Raw genomic sequence first — 18,126 nt, 5'->3', positions numbered from 1 at the left:
CTCCTCTCTGTCTCTGTCCCTCCCGCTCTCTGCCCCTCCCCCACCCCCGTGTTCTCTCTTTCTCTCGGCTCATCTGTCCCCTCTCTCTGGCACCCACACAAGTGTGCAGTAAGGCCCCCGAGTTCTGGCCTCTTGATGCATTAGCGCTCCCCGACCCTTCTCCTGCCTTTCTCTCTCTCTCTCTCTCTCTCTCTGTCTCTCTCTCTCTCTCTCTCTCTCTCTCAACCAATCTCTTTTGCATGCTGTTTGTGATTCTGAGAGCTGCATTTATCAATGGAAACTTGTGAGATCCGACAGAAGCTTTTAGAAGGGTTTCTACACCCCAAAACCACAAAAATTTCATTAGAGTTTCTCATCTTTTCCTGGAGGGCCCCCCGGGAAGGGGGTGGAGCCCCAAGTCACCAGGGAGGACAAGGGTTGGGGGGGTCGAGATTTGGGCCCCCTCTGCCTCCTGGTTCCAGCTTTCCCCATGACCCCCCCCAGCTCCCCATCCATCCTTCCCAGAGCCCCCCACTTGCAGCTGGGATCTTTCGAAGCTCCCCACTTGAGAGAGCGGGCAGAGGGGCTGCTCCCTGAAGCCACGTCTGTCATCAAAGATGAGAAACAGCTGATAAATTTTTGTGTTTGTAACTGTGCTGTGACCAGCCCCTCTGGTCTCTGAAACCCTGTTGCTATGAAATAATGCTTCATGTCTCTGATTATATATCGATATCTCTCTATATATATTGTTTGTGAAGTACCTTCCTTTAAAATTTTGGTTTCTTTGTGTTGGAATTTGGTTTTTTAATTTGGTTTCTTTGTTTTCTTTTCATTTGGATGAAAAAAAAATTTTCAACTAGGGGGAAGGAAACAGCCCTGTTTATATTTAAATTGTTTTCCGCTTTTTTTTTTCCTTTTTTTCTTTCTTTCCTTCTTTCTTTCTTCCTGCTTTTCTTTCTTTCCTCCTCTGCATTCCGTGCCCTCCCCCACCCCGCCCCGTGCATCTCCCGCCCGCCGCTGCCGCCCCCAGTCCGTCGTGTGGCTCCTCGATTCTCCATCTTGCCCATGAGCCACGAGATCATGCCAGGTGGCAGCGTGAACATCACCTGTGTGGCCGTGGGCTCGCCCATGCCATACGTCAAGTGGATGCAGGGGGCCGAGGACCTGACGCCCGAAGATGACATGCCTGTGGGTCGGAATGTGCTGGAACTCACGGACGTCAAGGACTCTGCCAACTACACGTGCGTGGCCATGTCCAGCCTGGGCGTCATCGAGGCCGTGGCCCAGATCACGGTGAAATGTGAGCGGGGGGCAGGGGGAGGCGGGCGGAAGACCTCTGAGTCTGACCTCGGTCGTTTGCGGCAGTGGAAGGGATGGTTCTGTGGACACATTTATGGGTTACAGAGTCTTCTGGGCCTCGCTCCAAGGGGGGGGACACGGTCTTGCTCAGTCCAAGGTGGGAGGTGGTCAGGGAGCCACGATACAGGTTGATGAGGGCCCTGGCGGGGGCTGCGTAGCATTGTTTACACCCCAGAGTGAAGGTCCCACCTCCCAGGAAAGTTAAGTCAGGAAAAGACTAGAAATTGAAAAAGAATGCGCCCAAGAAGATGGGGAACAGTTCTCAGAAAAGGGAACAGCCCGTGAAAAGATTCGGGGAGAGAGGGAGGGCAGGGGAGGGAGGGGTCGCGTGGGGCTGCAGATTCTCCTGATGTCTCCACTTTGTGGTTAGATTCAGAGGAAGGTGTCCCTGAACGTTTTTCTAGCTTCAGAACAGAGGCCGTCAAACTATAGCCCTTGTGCTGAATGCGGCCCTCTACTTGTTTTTATAAATAAAGTTTTATTGGCACATGCTCATTTCTTCACACCTCGTCTATGGCAGCTTTCTAGCTCCAAGAGAAGAGCTGAGTAGTCTCAACAAAGGCCTGCAGAACTGCAAATATTTACTGTCTGGGCTCTTGCGGGAGAAGTTTAACAAGCCCTGCCCCAGGGTCATAGAAAGCTCAGTGTCAGTCGGTTCGTGGTTCATTTTGTCGAGGGATTGAATTCTGGGGGGGCCTGTGCGGTGTGAGAACTTGGAACAAGAGGCAGAGACAGTCACAGTTATCCAGGTGCTGGGACACAGCCGTAAACAAAACTTGGTCTCTGCTGGTGGGAAGAACAGATAAATGTGAAAACGAGGCGCCCTTAGGTGATAGAAACCAGGCGAGGCCACCGCTAGCCTCCGTGGTGAGTGAGGCCTTGAGGAGCCGGCCTTGAGCCTCGCAGGTGCAGCGAACAACAGGTGTGAGCGGGGTCAGACACGGGGGCTCGCTCGGCCGAGCAGCGCGAAGCCCCGAGCTGGGCCGGGGCTGCCAGTATTTCCTTCAGACGTCACTGTTTTTCTTAAATAGCAAATATTTTTTAAAAAGTAAATGTTTTCAGCTTTCCGGGCCACCTAGTCTGTGCTGCCACCCCTCAGCCCTGCCGTCGTGGTACACTAGCGGCCAGTGGCAGCACATACGCATGGCCGTGCTCTGAGACACCTGATTTACAGAAGCAGGTGCCGGCCCTCGGGCTGTTGTCTGCCACCCCTTGCTCTAGGCGACGGGACCGTAGTCATTAGGCCCGTCGCTGCTCGCGGGGGGCGGTCGTGTGGCTGGAAGTCACACAGCCTTCGGGGCCCGCAGCCATTGTGCCCGACTGTGACCGTGCCCCACCCACAGCTCTCCCCAAAGCCCCTGGGACTCCCATGGTAACAGAGAACACAGCCACCAGCATCACCATCACGTGGGACTCTGGCAACCCGGACCCCGTGTCCTACTACGTCATCGAATATAAATCCAAGAGCCAGGACGGGCCGTACCAGATCAAAGAGGACGTCACCACCACCCGCTACAGCATCGGCGGCCTGAGCCCCAACTCCGAGTATGAGATCTGGGTGTCGGCCGTCAACTCCATCGGCCAGGGCCCGCCCAGCGAGTCCGTGGTCACCCGCACGGGCGAGCAGGCGCCAGCCAGCGCACCGCGGAACGTGCAGGCCCGCATGCTCAGTGCCACCACCATGATCGTCCAGTGGGAGGAGCCCGTGGAGCCCAACGGCCTGATCCGAGGCTACCGGGTCTACTACACCATGGAGCCTGAGCACCCCGTGGGCAACTGGCAGAAGCACAATGTGGACGACAGCCTGCTGACCACCGTGGGCAGCCTGCTGGAGGACGAGACCTACACCGTGCGCGTGCTGGCCTTCACCTCCGTGGGCGACGGGCCCCTCTCGGACCCCATCCAGGTCAAGACGCAGCAGGGAGGTGAGGGGCCCGCGGGAGGCACACGCTGTGGGGGCGGCGGGCCCGGGTGTCCCAGTGGAGGCGGAGGCGGCCGTGTGATGCTGAGCCTCTTCCTGGCGTGCGGCTGGCCGGCCGGCTGTGCCGGGAGGCACAGGGTGCTCTGGGTGTCCCGCGTGGCGCTTCGAAGCAGGACGTTGTCCCAGGAAACCTACGTTTCTGGCTTTGCTTGGACAATCCAATCCGGCAAGCCCACGGGGCTGCAGGTGGACACCCAGGTAGATCTGCAGGGCTGTGTCTGAGGACAGGGGTGGGGCAGGGCTGGGGGGGCCCTGAGGTGCGTGGGGCGCCAGCTCCGCAGGTGGCTGGGCCTTTCCTCATGGGCTCGGAAGTCCTGAACCTCAAACCCAGCGAGACGCAGGCAGCTCAGGCAGAGGAACAGGAGGGTTGAGACTGTACCCCCAGAGCGGGGACAGGATGGAGACCCAGATTCCAGCCAGCTGCTCTGTCATTTAATTTGGGGGAGGAGGAAGGCACAGGGGTGATCGGAAAAGGGAAGTTTTAAATATTTTTTCCACTGGAAGCGGAGAAGGTAGAAGAATTGAGGTGGACAACTGACATCGAGGGCCGATAGGGGTTCCCCTGGGAAAGTGGGTGCAATAAGAGCAGTGGGAGAACGTTCTGGAAGCATCCGGAGACGAGCAGCCTGTCCTTCAGGGCTGTGATCTCTCTGAGGGGAGGGGGGACTCCTGGAAGTCGGGCGCCCTCTGCGGGGTTGGGGGGACCGCTCTCATCCTCCCCCATTTCTGTCTCTCTGCCTCCCCCAGTGCCTGGCCAGCCCATGAACTTCCGGGCCGAGGCCAAGTCGGAGACGAGCATCGGGCTCTCGTGGAGCCCCCCACGGCAGGAAAGTGTCATCAAGTACGAGCTCCTGTTCCGGGAGGGCGACCACGGCAGAGAGGTACCTGGGGAGCGGGGGAGGAGGTCAGGCAGAGTGGGGGACCAGGTGGGAGGCGGGCAGAGTGAGGGGGAATGGGCGGGGCTGGGCAGAGCATGGGGCCGGGTGGGAGGCAGGTGGGAGGGGGCAGAATGGGGGGCCGGGAGGCGGGGTGGAGGGGGGGCCGGTGGGAGGGGGCGGCGCTCACCTGGCTCCCTCCCGAGCGCCCTGCGCTTCCCCGGCCCTTCCCCAGCGCTGACTGCGGGGCGTCCCTCCCCGTCTCTGCCCCTGCCCCCTCATCTTCCCGCCTCTGTTCCTCTCTCTCTCTTCCTCTGCCCACTTTTTCCTCTCCTCTCCTCTCTCCTGCATCTCTCTCCGTCTCTGTAATTCCTCGTCTCTGCGTGTCTTTCGATTTCTCCTTATCTGTCTTCCGTAATCCCCGTGTCTGTTTATGCCCATTTCCGTCTCTCTGTGTCTGGGTTACGTCTCTCGTCACCTCTGCGTTCGTTTCTGTCCGTGTCTGTGTCCGTTTCTCGGTCCCTGTTTCTGTGTCTGTCCCTCTGTTTTTTTCTATTTCTCTGTCTCCATCTCTCTCTCTCTGTGTCACTGTCTGTCTCTCTCTCTGTTTCTCTGTATCTGTCTCTCTGTCTCTCTCCATCTCTCTCTCTCTCTGTCTCTCCCTCCCTGCCCCTGCTCCCAGGTCGGGAGGACCTTCGACCCGGCCACGGCCTTCGTGGTGGACGACCTCAAACCCAACACGGAGTACGCCTTCCGCCTGGCGGCGCGCTCCCCGCAAGGCCTGGGCGCCTTCACGTCGGTGGTTCGGCAGCGCACGCTGCAGTCCAGTAGGTGTCTCGTGGACCCCACCCTCATCTGTGGGGGGGACCCTCGGCCAGCGCAGATGTCCTGTGCGTGCACTGACCTGGGCAGAGCCTGCCGCAGCGGGTGGGGGGTGCCTCCGGCCGACCCCGCCTGGCTCCTCCACCTCGGACACGTCCACGGGCACGGGGCTCGGGTGTGGGGTCCCGCAGAGTCCAGTTCCCTGTCTTCCTGGGGGACGAGACGCGGCCGTTTTGTGGCTTCGCCCCTAGTTGGGGAGCAGTCGCTGACTGCGCCTCTCCACTTCTTCGCCTGAATTTGGGGCTAACTGAATGGCCACATGGTACCCATTTCCCAGGAGTTTGGAGGGGTACATGAGGCTATTCTAGCTCACACCCCCGAGATGGCAAAGGGCACAGAGACCACCCCACCTCCCCAGGTGGCCCTCCCTTCCCCGCAAGGCATGGTCCCCGCTACCGAGGGCAGGGGCAGCGGAGGTCAGAGCTCATGCTGGATGTGGGGGTAGAGCAGAGCCCAGTACAGGACTCTCCAGTTCCTAGACTTTTTCGCTGTGCCTGCCTGGCCTGCCTGTCCCAAACAAGTCACCTTTTGGCCAGGACACTGCAGCTGGCAGCTGGCGCTGGGCCACACCATGGCCCCCGCCACTGCCTTCCCTGCCTGCTCCAAGCTTGAGGCCTAAGCAGCCCTTTCCCCTCTCTGCTCCCTCCTCTCTGCTGAGCTTAGCGTGGCGTGGCCTCCACCGCCGTGGCCTCCACCGCTGTGGCCCTCCTCCCCTCCCCCCTCTCAGTCAGTCACGACGTAGCCACCCAGGCCTTGTCTGGAAGCAGCCTCAGTGTTCAGACATTCACGCTCCCCTGTGTGTGCGCCCGGGGTGAGGGGCGGTCACGGGCCAGTCAAGAGCAACCGGCTCGGCCAGGGTGTCTGAGCCGCTGGGACCGGGGGCCTCAGGGACACGGCGCCCCGCCACCCCGGCCCCCCACCCCCCCGTGCCCCCGGCCCGAGCCCTCTGTGGCTCGCAGGCGGCCGGGGGTGTTGGTGCGTGAGGCGATCAGTGAGGGGGTCCTGTGGCCTGGGCGGCCACGTGAGAGCCCGGCACAGGTGTGCGAAGGTGAGTACGCGCTGGTCTCAAGCAGGCTCACAAACACGGCCCACCCTGCGTGCCCCTCACCTGCCCTGGCCGCTCTGGGCTGCACGCAGTCCGGCGCCCGCGTTCAGCCCCCGTCCGATTTTCCACCCCGATGCCAAGAGGGGCGCCTGCCCAGAAATGGGGATCCGGAACCCCGCGTGCCCATTCACGCCCACCCCCTCCCCAGACGCCACGCAGGTTGGGCCGGATTGTGAAGGAGGCGGCCGCCACGGTCGTCGAGAAAGCAGCTTCAGCCCGGCCACGCGAACCTCTGGGGCGGCCCAGGCCAGGGGGTCGGGGAGAAGAGACTCCCCACTTCTCGCCCTGAGACGGGCGGGGCCCGAGAGAGCTGACAGCCGAGACTCAGGGCCAGGCGTACAGCCCCGGGGGCTGCGGGCTTCTTAGGCTGAACTCAAGGGTAGGTGGAGGCCAGACCACTCAGCCGTGGGTCTCCCCAGACACCATCCCACCTCCCCGCCTCGTCGGCGCCAGCCTGGAACTGCAGCACGCCCACACTGGGGGCCGGAGCAGGGCTGCAGGCCCGCTTCCGTCTGGAGACCCACCCAGAGCTCGGTCTGGCCTTATAGCTCAGCACTCGCCATTCCCTCCCTCGTAAGAAAGTCTTGTAAGTTAGCAGTTGAAGAGTGGAAGGTAGGTAACCAGACTGGGAGTTTTCTGGAAGGCGTCTTTCTTTCTTTTATTATGGTTTTTTCATCATCATTACCATCACCGTTGTTTCATGTTTTATTATGGTTTTGGTTTTATTTTTCCTCCCCCTTTCTCAGCGCATCCATTCCTTCCGGCACATTCCTTGGTTGGTTTTTCCACTCCTGCCTGATTCCCCCGGGCACTTTTGGTTGGGGTGGCTGGTCAAGAAATAGGGGAGGGGACCCCAAGTATCTCGTTTTGGAGGATGGAGCTCCAGTATTTCACTTTGAGTCTGGAAGGTCATTCTAGTTGAAGTAATCCATCCGCGTGGTCTCTGGGGTCTCCCGTGGCCTGATGTCTTTGAAGACAGGGGCCTCTGATTCATCTCTGGGTCCCAGGGTCCAACACAGGGTGTGCATGTAGTAAGCACTCTATACGCACATGCTCAGTGAACAACAGGCTGGCATGATGGTGAGGGTCCTCTGCGCCTTGATGTCGGACAAGGCCGGCGACCTTTCTGGGCCTTCCTCCAGGCCGGGTGGATGCTAGAGTGCCTGGCACCTGAGGGAGTGTGGCTCCAGCCATCCTCACCTGGCCTGAGCTGATAGAGGGCATAGGCTTAAGTCAGAATTCCCAGCCTCAAACCGAGACAGCCCTGGGACAACAGCTGAGCCTGGGTTCAAGTCTTGCCTCTTGCCATGTGCCCTCGGGCAGGCAGTTTGCTGTCTCCTGACCTCGTTTTCTTCATCTGTAAAACGGGAAGTGATACGTGAAAAGCCCCCAGGATGGGTGGGGTCTGGCACCCGCTAGGCACTTAACAGATAATAGAAAACCAGGCAGGTAAGCTTTGAAAGTGGTTTCCCCACCTGTAACATGGGGCTAGAGGGGTGATAGTTCCGGCCCCCTGGGGGCGGGTCATGAGAATTAAATGAACTGTGATCAGTGGGATGAATTTTGTGTCTATAAAGCAATTAGGGTGCTGGGTATGCAGAAGGTGCGTAGAACATGAGGCTAATTACCAGTAATGTCCTTAACACAGGGCCTGGCCCATAGTAGGTATTCAACATATGGAGGCTATTACTGTTATTCTGTAAAGCCCTTAACACATACAGTACGTGCTTAGTATGTGGGAACTGTCACCGTTAGTCAACAAAGCCCTTAGTACATTGCCTGGTATACAGTAGGTGCTCCATATATGCAGCTTGTTTTAAATCTAAACATGGATTGGCACAGTGCTGGGCATATAGTTGGCACTCAGTGAATGGAAGCTATTAGCAGTTTGTCACACTATTAGCAGTTTGCCAGGTACACAGTAGGTACCCAAAACGTGGGGGCTACCATTATGCTTCTGCAAAGCTCTCGACACGACGCCTAGCTAGCATGCAACAAGTGCTCGATAAGTGGCACTTTATTTAAAGAGGTTAGCCTATGCTAGGCACATAGTAGGTGCTCAGACGGGAGCCATTATCAGTCCAAAAGGGCCTAACGTGGTGCTGGTACAGTTAGTGCTCAAAACATGGAGTTATTATCTGCAAAACCCTTGGCACTGTGTGTGCAAACAGTAGGTGCTCAATAAGAACTAGTACTGTTTTTATATAAGGCTCCTTCCATAGTGCCTGGCACACAGTGGGGATTTAATGTATGGGGACAACTGCTGTAATCCAGTAACAACAGTTGTTAGCACACAGTACGTTCTTAAGAGGTGAGAACTATTAAAGTATCCTTAGTACAGTGCCTTGCACATAGTAAGTGCTTAAATGTGAGGGAATGGTTGTTTTTCAGCTAAGCCCCAACACAGTGCCTGGCACACAGTAGGTGCTGCATAAAAGGCAACCGTTATTTTTATCTTTAGAGGGCCATTATGATACCCAGCCCGGAGTAGACGCTCAATAAATGAGACTCGCTGTTGCTCTGTGATGGGCTTAGTGTGGTGCCAGATGCACAGTAAGGGCTCAAAACAGAACTCTGACCTATAAAGACCCTGGCACACAGTAGGTGCTAAATATGGGTTGCGTTGTCTGTAAAGCATTGAGCCTGGGACCAACACAGCAGATGTCTAATAAACAGGCACGTGTATTACTCTATACAGCCCTTGGCATGCTAACTGGCAGACAGTAGGTGCCTAAGACATGGGCATTATTTTCAAGTGGGCCAAGTTCCTGGTTGCAGTGGTTGAAGTAAGCTATTGGGGTGGCCTTTGGGGTCTCTGGTAGAACAGGTGTTCAGTAAATAGATGCTCTTACTGTGAACCTGGGAAGCTCTTAGCACTGAGCCTAGCGTGCATTAGGTACCCAATCAGTGGGGCTTTTACTGCTATCTCTAACACTGCCGTTGCCCTGGCACGCAGTAGGTGTTCAGTAAGTAAATGTGTTCACTGTTATTCTGTGAAGCTCTTAGCACCATGCCTGACACATAATAGGTACCCAATAAGTGGGGCTTTTACTGCTATTACCTAGCACAGTGCCTGACACACAGGGTTCAATAAATATTTTACTGTTATTGTACAAAGCCCTTGGCATGGTGCTTGGCATATAGTAGCTACCTAATAAATGGGACTTTTATTGCTTTTCCACTTGGCACGGTGGCTGGCACGTACCAGGTGCTCAGTAAATAGGGCTTTTATTGCCATTTCCCTGGCACACAGGAGGTGTTCAATAAATAAACGCATTTACTGTTATCCTGTGAAGCTCTTAGCACCGTGCCTAGCATACAGTAGGTGCCCAATAAATGGGGCTTTTATTGCCATTCCTCTGGCATAGTACCTGGCACACAGTAGGTGCTCAGTAAATTATTGTGTTTACTGTCATCCCACCCCTGGTGCTGTGCCTGGCACACAGTAGGTGCCCAATAATTGGAGCTTTTGCTATTCCTCTGGCATAGTGCCTGGTATATAGTAGGCGTTCAACAAATAAGTATTTACTGTTACTCCGAAGCCCTCGGCACCGTGCCTGGCGCATGATAGTGACCTAATAAATGGGGCTTTTATTGCTTTTCGATTTGGCATGGCGATTGCACATAGTAGGTACCCAGTAAGTGAGGCTTTTATTTTATTGTCCTTCCTCCAGCATGGTGTCTAGCACACAGTAGATGTTGGACAAACAAGTACATCCGCTATGAATCTATCAAGCCCTTGGCATGGCGCTTGGCGCAGAGTAGGGGCTTGATACTTTTGCTGTTATTCTATAAAGCCCTTGGCACCATGCCTGGTGCATAGTAGGTGCCCAGTAAATGGGGCTTTTGTTACTGTTTCTCTCGTCACAATGCCTGGCACGTAACGTGTGCTCCACAGGCTACCTGAGACCTACTGTGTGCCAAGTAGTTGCAGCCCCATAAGCGAGTGAGGTGTTCTTGGCCAGCCTTCCCGGTCCACCCCCACCCGCCCATCTCACCTTTGGTTGACACCCGCTTCTTTTGGGTTCGACTTCTCTTTGCTTTAGTCCTGTTTTGTTTGTTATCATCTTCTTTTTTATTTTCTCTTTCCCATCTTTTGTTTCCCCGACCCTCCCCGCCCATCCCACCTCCCTTCCCCACCCCCACGTTCTCCCCCCTCCAATAGAACCGTCTGCCCCCCCTCAAGATGTTAAGTGCGTCAGCACGCGCTCCACGGCCATTTTGGTAAGTTGGCGCCCGCCGCCGCCGGAAACGCACAACGGGGCCCTGGTGAGCTATAGCGTCCGCTACCGACCGCTGGGCTCGGAGGACCCGCAACCCAAGGAGGTGAACGGCATCCCCCCGACCACCACTCAGATCCTGCTGGAGGCGCTGGACAAGTGGACGGAGTACCGCATCACGACTGTCGCTCACACAGAGGTGGGACCAGGGCCCGAGAGCTCGCCCGTGGTCATCCGCACCGACGAGGACGGTAAGCACCGCCCCGGCCCAGGGACCCCCGCAGGCCCCAGCCCGGGCCAGCCTCGGAGCCTCCTAGCTGGAAAACTGGGCTGGCTGGTGGCCAAAAGGTAGAAGCCAGTGTCACGAGAGGGAGACGAAGCCCGCAGCCTCCTGAGAAACCAGGGCACCTTGGTTCTGGAATCCTCCATTCTAGACCTGAGCCTTGTGCCGGGAGAGTTGAGTGGCAGTCCTATATTTTGCTCCAATGGTGGAAACCATGGAAACAGTGTAAGAAACAGCAAGTGGCACTTGCAAAAAAACTCGTGGTCCCTGACCCCCGAAGCCCAGCTTTTAGATTTATCTTGGGCTGAGATGGAATCTGCAGCGTCCTGGTTCTGAGCCGTCATCCTCCCTAGGAGTAGGTAGCCTGTCTGCTGATCACGCTTGACCACCCGCTAGCTCCCCGGGGACAGAGACCGATTTGTTCCATTGGTCAGTTTCTGGGATGTCAGTATTCCCGCGGTGACTGATTGCAAGGTGGAAAGTTTTAAGCTGCAGAGTGAGACGGGGTGCTCACTGGCTGAAGCCGAGGGCGTGGGGCTGGATAAAGCAAGCAGCTTCCCGAATAAAGCTGAGCCTGGTGGAACCGGGTTTGCTGTCCGAGCCACTGGCCTAAAGTTCCAGTGGGCGGCCCTGCATTATGTCCTAAGCATGGGGAAGGAATGAAGCGGCTCGTCCCGCCAGACCTTGGGGTGGGCGTGCGTGGCGAGGGCTCTGATCCGGGGCCCAGTGCGAGTGGGCTGGGCGCACACCGCGGTCTGTGGGATCGCGCTGCTGGACTGTCTGCTGTCAGACCTCGGCTCTGGCTGTTTCTGGCTGTTTTTAATTCTGTGATCACGGAGTCAATGCGCTGGGCCTCAGCTTCCCCGTCTGTAAACGAGAATAAGCCCCTGCCCAGAAGGGGTACTGTGAGCATGGTGGCAGCGTGCACAGCGCTCTTAGGACAGGGTGCGGCTGGCCCGCGCGCGTCCTGCGGCCCATCGGCGCTGGGGGCCTCAGTTGCCGGTCTGTGAATGGGGCACACCGTCAGGACCCCCTCCCCGGGCTGGGGGAGGCGTGAAGGAGGCGTGCGCTCCCGGCTGATGGTTAACCGGCAGCCACTCGGCACCCTGGCATCGGGCAGCTGCCCGGGGCGGGGCCGAGCGCCCCAGTAACGGCCCCGCCCGGCCCTCCCCTCCGCTCCCCCTGCCAGTGCCCAGCGCGCCGCCGCGGAAGGTGGAGGCGGAGGCGCTCAACGCCACGGCCATCCGCGTGCTGTGGCGCTCGCCCGCGCCCGGCCGGCAGCACGGCCAGATCCGCGGCTACCAGGTCCACTACGTGCGCATGGAAGGCGCCGAGGCCCGTGGGCCACCGCGCATCAAGGACATCATGCTGGCTGATGCCCAGGTGGGCGGGGCTCCGGGGCGAGGCCTGGGCGGGCGGGGCCCCAGGCGGGTGGGGCGGGGCCGGCCCTGCGCTCCTGCCCCCTCGCTTCTCTCTCTCTCTGGCCACCCCGCTCACCTCCTCCTCTCTCCCCTGCCGCCTCCTCCCGCGCTCAGTGGGAGACGGACGACACAGCCGAATATGTAAGTAGCGTCCTCCCTCCGGCCACTGACGAGCTCTTGCTCTTCCCGCGGGCCGTGCTGTGCTGTGACCCCCTCCCCTCCGTCCCTCCCATCCCCCGCAGGTCCCTTGTCAAAGGGTCTCCTCCTCTGAGTCCCCCGATGTGCACCACAGCGCCTCTGGGAGCTAGCAGCCTGTTTCATATCAGGCAGATGGGCAGGCAACCCCAGGTGGCACCTGCTGGAGACCCGGGAGGGGTGACCCTGACATGAGGCAGAGGCCTGGACCTGGAGGTCACTCGTTATCCATACCTGGGTGGCTCCTGGAGTCTGAGGGGCTCACGGCCCCGTTTCATGCCCGGCTTGCCCCACACTTTGCGGTCCTCACCACCACCCCTCTGCTTGAGCTGTTCCCGCAGCCCGGAGTGCCTTCTGACTGCGTGGGCCCATCCTCCACCCCACCACCCCTGCGCCCCAGCGCCCCACCGCCTCCCACGAACCCAGACCAGAACCAGGACACTTTCCAACCCAGCCTGATTCTTTTATCACCTGCCTCAGCCCTCCCTGGCCTAGAAATTTGTCTCTGGCCAAAAACGTCCGCTTCATTCTGGCCCTTGAGTGACAAGAGGGGTAGGGAGCCCAGGGTGAGAGGGGATGCCTGCGGCACCGCTGTCTCCGCCCCCCACGCTGTCTCCGCCCCCCACGCCTTCTGGGGCGGTTCTAAGCCAGAGGTGGGACTGCTGTGTGACCTCGGGCAAGTCGCTGCCTCTCTGGGCTGTTTTTCCGCCCTTTACATGGGGGCCGTAGGCTCTGCCTCTTCCCACCCTGGGGGAAGTTAGCACATGGGCTCCAGCTCAGCCTCTCCCACCCACCGAGACCCCGGGGGCTCAGGGGCAGGAGACCCTGTGTTCATGCATCCCTGTCCCCCTCATCATGCTCCTGACCTGGGGTCACCCCACAGCACCCAGGCATGCCAGACCGTGTTTGTGGGTCTGCATGTGTGGGGACATGGGCACACGTGTGACAGTGTACGTGGGTATGTGTGCAAGTCAGGATGATTGAGAAGTCATTGACTGAGATCTAGTATAGCACCTGGATCCTATGCCAGATGCTACGGGTGTGACAATGACCAAGGAAGAGCCCCGAGCCAGTCCAGTGTGGGAAAGGGACATTAATGGGGAAAAGTCACAGATAGTTGTCGAGTCGCAGCTCTGATGGTGGCAGGGCATGGACCGTGGTGTAAAGGCTGAACAGTCGTCTCCCCAGGTGGGCGGGGTGGGGGGCCTGACCAGCAGCATGTCCCCGCTGCCCCCATGTAAATGCCCTCACCACGTCGGTTTCAGGGTGCCGACTGGATGTGCACTAGCTCGTCGCTGTGTAGCTCGCTTTCTACCACAAGATACGAGACGGAATAACCTTGAGAGTGTAGATGAGGAAAAGGCAGTGGGATATTTAGAGACAGGGGTTTTGAGTAGTTAATACCTTTGTTTTTAATATTTATTTACAAGTTTACATAATTTGCCTTTACATAATGGCTGTATTTAATAACTGGCTTGCAAAATTCCTGAAAATTTAACTATTGGCTCTTGCAGATGTGCATAGGGAGTTCCCAGTGGGCGTAGTGGAGGTAGAGGGTCCTGGGGCAGCCTGTGCAAAGGTCCTGGGGCAGGTCTGTGTTGGGGGAGCTGTGAGGAGCCCTGTGTGGCTGGAGCAGAGTGAGCGAGAGGGAGAGAAGGAGGGGATGGGGTAGGTGGGGCAAGGCCTTCTGGGTGGGGAGGACTTGGGCTTTTACCCTGTGGGAGGTGGGAGCTCTGGAGGGCTGTTGGCAGAGAAACCGCGAGACCTGACTGAGGTGCTCACAGGTGCCCTCTGGTGGCCGCTTTGGGGAGGACAGACTGGGGATGGGGGTGGGAGCTAGATCTCTGGGGCAGCGGCAACCGCCCTGGTCCAGGCAGGTGATGACAGGGTCGTCAGGCTGCGTGTGCCCATCTCAGCATGTACGTGCTACCTGCCGGGGTCTGTGCATGAGCTCGGGTGCACGTCTCTGCCTGAGGACCAGGCCCCACATCCACCTTGCTCGAGCCCAGCCCGGGGAGGAGGGTGGGCAAGGCTGGTCTCAGCCCTGGCTGCATCGCTGACCCCACCCCCACCTGCAGGAGATGGTCATCACAAACCTGCAGCCTGAGACCGCCTACTCCATCACTGTAGCCGCCTACACCATGAAAGGCGATGGTGCCCGCAGCAAACCCAAGGTGGTAGTCACCAAGGGAGCAGGTATGAGACCCCCCCCTTTATGGTCCCCTTTCTCCTAGTGTCCCCGCAGAGTTCCTGAGCACCCGTGCGGAGAGGGTGTGCCAGGCAGGAGGAACAGCCAGAGCAGGGCGGGGCGGGGGGTGCTGCCCAGCAGGGTCCAACCCCGTCATGCTCTCCACCTCCCCAGCGACTTGGCTTGAGCCAGAGGCAAACAATTAGCAGCTGACTGTACCCGCCTCGTTCTCTGTCCCCTTCTGGCTTTATCCCGCCAGTCCCTCTGCCCGGACACCCTTCTCCCCATCCTTCAGGTCTTTGCTTTGTCTCTGCCTGCTCACGGAGTCCTTCCCCACCCCCTGCAAGCCACCGTACCCCACCCGCCTCCCACAGTCTTGATTCCGTGCACTCTCTGGGCCGCCCCAGCATTCTGTCCTACCCCATCATGGCTCCGACCGCCTTGGGTGGGTTGTCATTTTGGGGTGGTGCGCCCATCTCCCTAATTGTACCGTGAAGCCTCTCTTGGCAGCCCTGCCTCAGTTTCCCCTTCTGGCCCTTCTCATCAGTCCCAAGATTCTGTTTTTTTCCCCAGCCACAACTGAGCTGAGTGAGGTGAGAGGCAGCCACAGAAACAAGGAGGATGTTTTAGTTAGAGGGTGCAGCCTGGGCAGAAGCCGGCAGAGGGGAGCAAGCTTAGCGTGTCTGAGGAGCTGTAGAAAGGCCCCCGTCCCCCTTCCCACACCCATTCTTTTCTCGGGGACCCTTGATGCCACGGCTCTGACCACATAGCCTGACATTCAGGCTAGACACGGCCCCTCTCTACACTGCCGCCAGCCCTGCCCATACTGTTTCCTTTGCCAGCCTAGTCCGTGCACATGTCACCTCCTCCAAGGAGCCTCCCGTGATCTATTTCTCCCCTCCCAGGGATGTTGCATGGTGCTGCTTGCTAAGCCGAACCCACTGCATTCACTGACTGCCCATGGCACAGTCCATTTAAGGTTCTGATAAATCCTGCAGTGGAGAAGCCTGGTTTCTTTGTATAACCCAGCCTTCCCTTTTCTTAACCTCACCCCAAAATCTCTTGGCGCATTCGTCATTACTGAGACTTTGAGGGCCACGAGGCACGAGCAGGATTTTGGACACTCCCGTGTCCCATGGGCGTTAATCCGGCTCCAGCAGGAGTCAGATAAGCACCGCAAGAGGCGTGTGGCTTAACGGACTGAAGGGGGCGGAGGCGCACGGCCTGCCGTGCCAGGGCCTTTGCGCCGGCTGATTCTGCTGCCTGGAACACTATCCCTCCAGACCCCCCTGCAGCTCCCTCCCTCCCCTCCTTCAAGGCTTTGCTTCTCGCTGAGGCCTCCCAGAGACCCACTTTTAAACACCGGAACCCCCCGCCCCGTGCTCCGAGCCTGGCGGGTGGCGGTTGACGCCAGCCCCGTGTCCCCGCAGTGCTGGGCCGCCCCACCCTGTCGGTGCAGCAGACCCCCGAGGGCAGCCTGCTGGCGCGCTGGGAGCCCCCGGCCAGCACCGCCGAGGACCAGGTGCTGGGCTACCGCCTGCAGTTCGGCCGCGAGGACGCGTCGCCCCTGGCCACGCTGGAGTTCCCGCCCACTGAGGACCGCTACACTGCATCCGGCGTGCACAAGGGGGCCACGTATGTGTTCCGGCTGGCGACTCGGAGCCGCGGCGGCCTGGGCGAGGAGGCGGTGGAGGTCCTGAGCATCCCGGAGGACACACCCCAAGGCCACCCACAGATCCTCGAGGCGGCCGGCAACGCTTCGGCCGGCACCGTCCTGCTGCGCTGGCTGCCGCCAGTGCCCGCTGAGCGCAACGGGGCCATTGTCAAGTACACGGTGGCCGTCCGGGAGGCCGGCACCCTGGGCCCTGCCCGAGAGACCGAGCTGCCGGCGGCAGCTGAGCCAGGTGCCGAGAACGTGCTCACGCTTCAGGGCCTCAAGCCCGACACGGCCTATGACCTCCAAGTGCGGGCCCACACGCGCCGGGGCCCCGGCCCCTACAGCCCCCCCGTCCGCTACCGGACGTTCCTGCGGGACCAAGGTAGGCGCGCGGCGACCCCCGCACCAGAGCCGGACTGGGCCTCGCGCCCCCCCCACCCCAGCCCCCTCCCTCCCCCCCGCCAGGTAAGTGCTCACTTTTCTGCTTCCTCATGGACGCTCGAGGCGAGTCCGGACCCCCAGGCTCTGGCGTTGGCAAAGGTGGGACCTGCCTCGGTGGCACCGCCGTCTCCCACCCCTCCTCCTCCGCCTTCTCTCTGCAGCCGCGCCGTCTCCCCCGGCAGGGACTTGGGACAGGGCCAGGCAGGGCCGGGCCAGGGCCAGGGCCAGGCAGGAAGGCCGTAGGCACAGCAGACGACAGGGAGCGCCTGGGCCGCCCCGTCCCACCCCACCTGCCCGCCCCGCCCACCGCGCTCACCCGGCTTCTCTTCTGCTCTCTCCCGCTCGGCCGCTGCCCGCACAGTCTCGCCTAAGAACTTCAAGGTGAAGATGATCATGAAGACCTCGGTCCTGCTCAGCTGGGAGTTCCCCGACAACTACGACTCTCCCACGCCCTACAAGGTGCGGCCCCAGGGCGGCCGGCGGGCCAGCAGGCCGGGGTGGCACTGGGGCTCGGCCCGGAGTCGGGGCTTGACGCGGGGTGGGGGGTGGGCTTCGGCTATGCTTGGGCTGGGTGGGAACAGGCTTCACTGGGAGTCGAGACTCAGTCTGGGTTCTGGCTCGGTTTGGGATTAGGGCTCAGACAGGCTTGGGATGCAGAGCTGGGGCTCAGCTGGGATAGAGGCTCAGTCTGGGCTCGAGACTTCGCCTGGGATCGGGGCTCAGTCTAAGCTCAGTCTAAACAGGCTAAGTCTGGGATGGGAGCTTTTTCTGGGACTAGGGCTCAGTCAGACTGAGCTGACTCAGAGCCGGGGCTCAGCTAGGATTGAGGCTCTGTCAGAAGTTGGGGCCCAGTTTTAGGATTAGAGCTCAGTCAGAGTTGGGGCTTAGCCTGGGGTCAGAGCTCAGCCTGGGTCAGTTGCGCGGGGTCAAGGCCGAGTCTGGATTGCGACTCGGTTGGGGCGGGGGCTGGGCGCAGAGCCACACTGAGCCGGACCTGGCCCGCAGATCCAGTACAATGGGCTCACGCTGGACGTAGACGGCCGAACCACCAAGAAGCTCATCACGCACCTCAAGCCCAACACCTTCTACAACTTCGTGCTGACCAACCGCGGCAGCAGCCTGGGTGGCCTCCAGCAGACTGTCACTGCCTGGACCGCCTTCAACCTGCTCAGCGGCAAGCCCAGCGTGGCCCCCAAGCCCGACACTGACGGCTTCATCTTGGTGTACCTGCCTGACGGCCAGAGCCCCGTGCCCGTCCAGTATGCTCGACCCCCACCCCCGGGACCCCTCACACCCCGCAGCCAGCCGTGGGACCAGGGCTACCCACTGCACCTTCTAGTGCCTGCGTTTGCACCTGCATATGAAGTGGGGGTTACATGAGCCTCATGTCACGTGTCCCGTGCTCCTCATGGGCGTGGTCACGACACGTGGTCTTGTGTCTGCTTCTCCAGCATTTCCTGACATCCCTGTATAGTTAGTTGGTCATCTACTGATTTGGGGTTCCCAGACTGATGGGGAAAATCTTAAACACAGAAGCTTG

At 59.4% G+C, this 18,126-nt stretch overlaps 1 protein-coding gene across 1 annotated transcript in view; it reads left to right on the top strand.

The window, feature by feature from the left end:
- Window positions 1-18,126, top strand: part of PTPRS (protein tyrosine phosphatase, receptor type S) — a 59,082-nt gene that overhangs the window by 25,301 nt on the left and 15,655 nt on the right. Inside the window, exons 5-14 of the mRNA XM_023538594.1 lie at window positions 1,010-1,279; window positions 2,682-3,263; window positions 4,067-4,200; window positions 4,877-5,021; window positions 10,347-10,652; window positions 11,874-12,067; window positions 14,379-14,496; window positions 15,919-16,527; window positions 16,948-17,045; window positions 17,592-17,951. Coding sequence (XP_023394362.1) covers window positions 1,010-1,279; window positions 2,682-3,263; window positions 4,067-4,200; window positions 4,877-5,021; window positions 10,347-10,652; window positions 11,874-12,067; window positions 14,379-14,496; window positions 15,919-16,527; window positions 16,948-17,045; window positions 17,592-17,951 — 2,816 coding nt within the window. The remainder of the gene's footprint in view (window positions 1-1,009; window positions 1,280-2,681; window positions 3,264-4,066; window positions 4,201-4,876; window positions 5,022-10,346; window positions 10,653-11,873; window positions 12,068-14,378; window positions 14,497-15,918; window positions 16,528-16,947; window positions 17,046-17,591; window positions 17,952-18,126) is intronic.

This window comes from Pteropus vampyrus, unplaced genomic scaffold (assembly GCF_000151845.1).
Source record: "Pteropus vampyrus isolate Shadow unplaced genomic scaffold, Pvam_2.0 Scaffold226, whole genome shotgun sequence".
In the NCBI taxonomy this organism is placed as follows: Eukaryota; Metazoa; Chordata; class Mammalia; order Chiroptera; family Pteropodidae; genus Pteropus; species Pteropus vampyrus.
The sequence above is the reverse complement of the archived record's forward strand: the minus strand, read 5'-3'. Positions and strand labels throughout refer to the sequence as shown.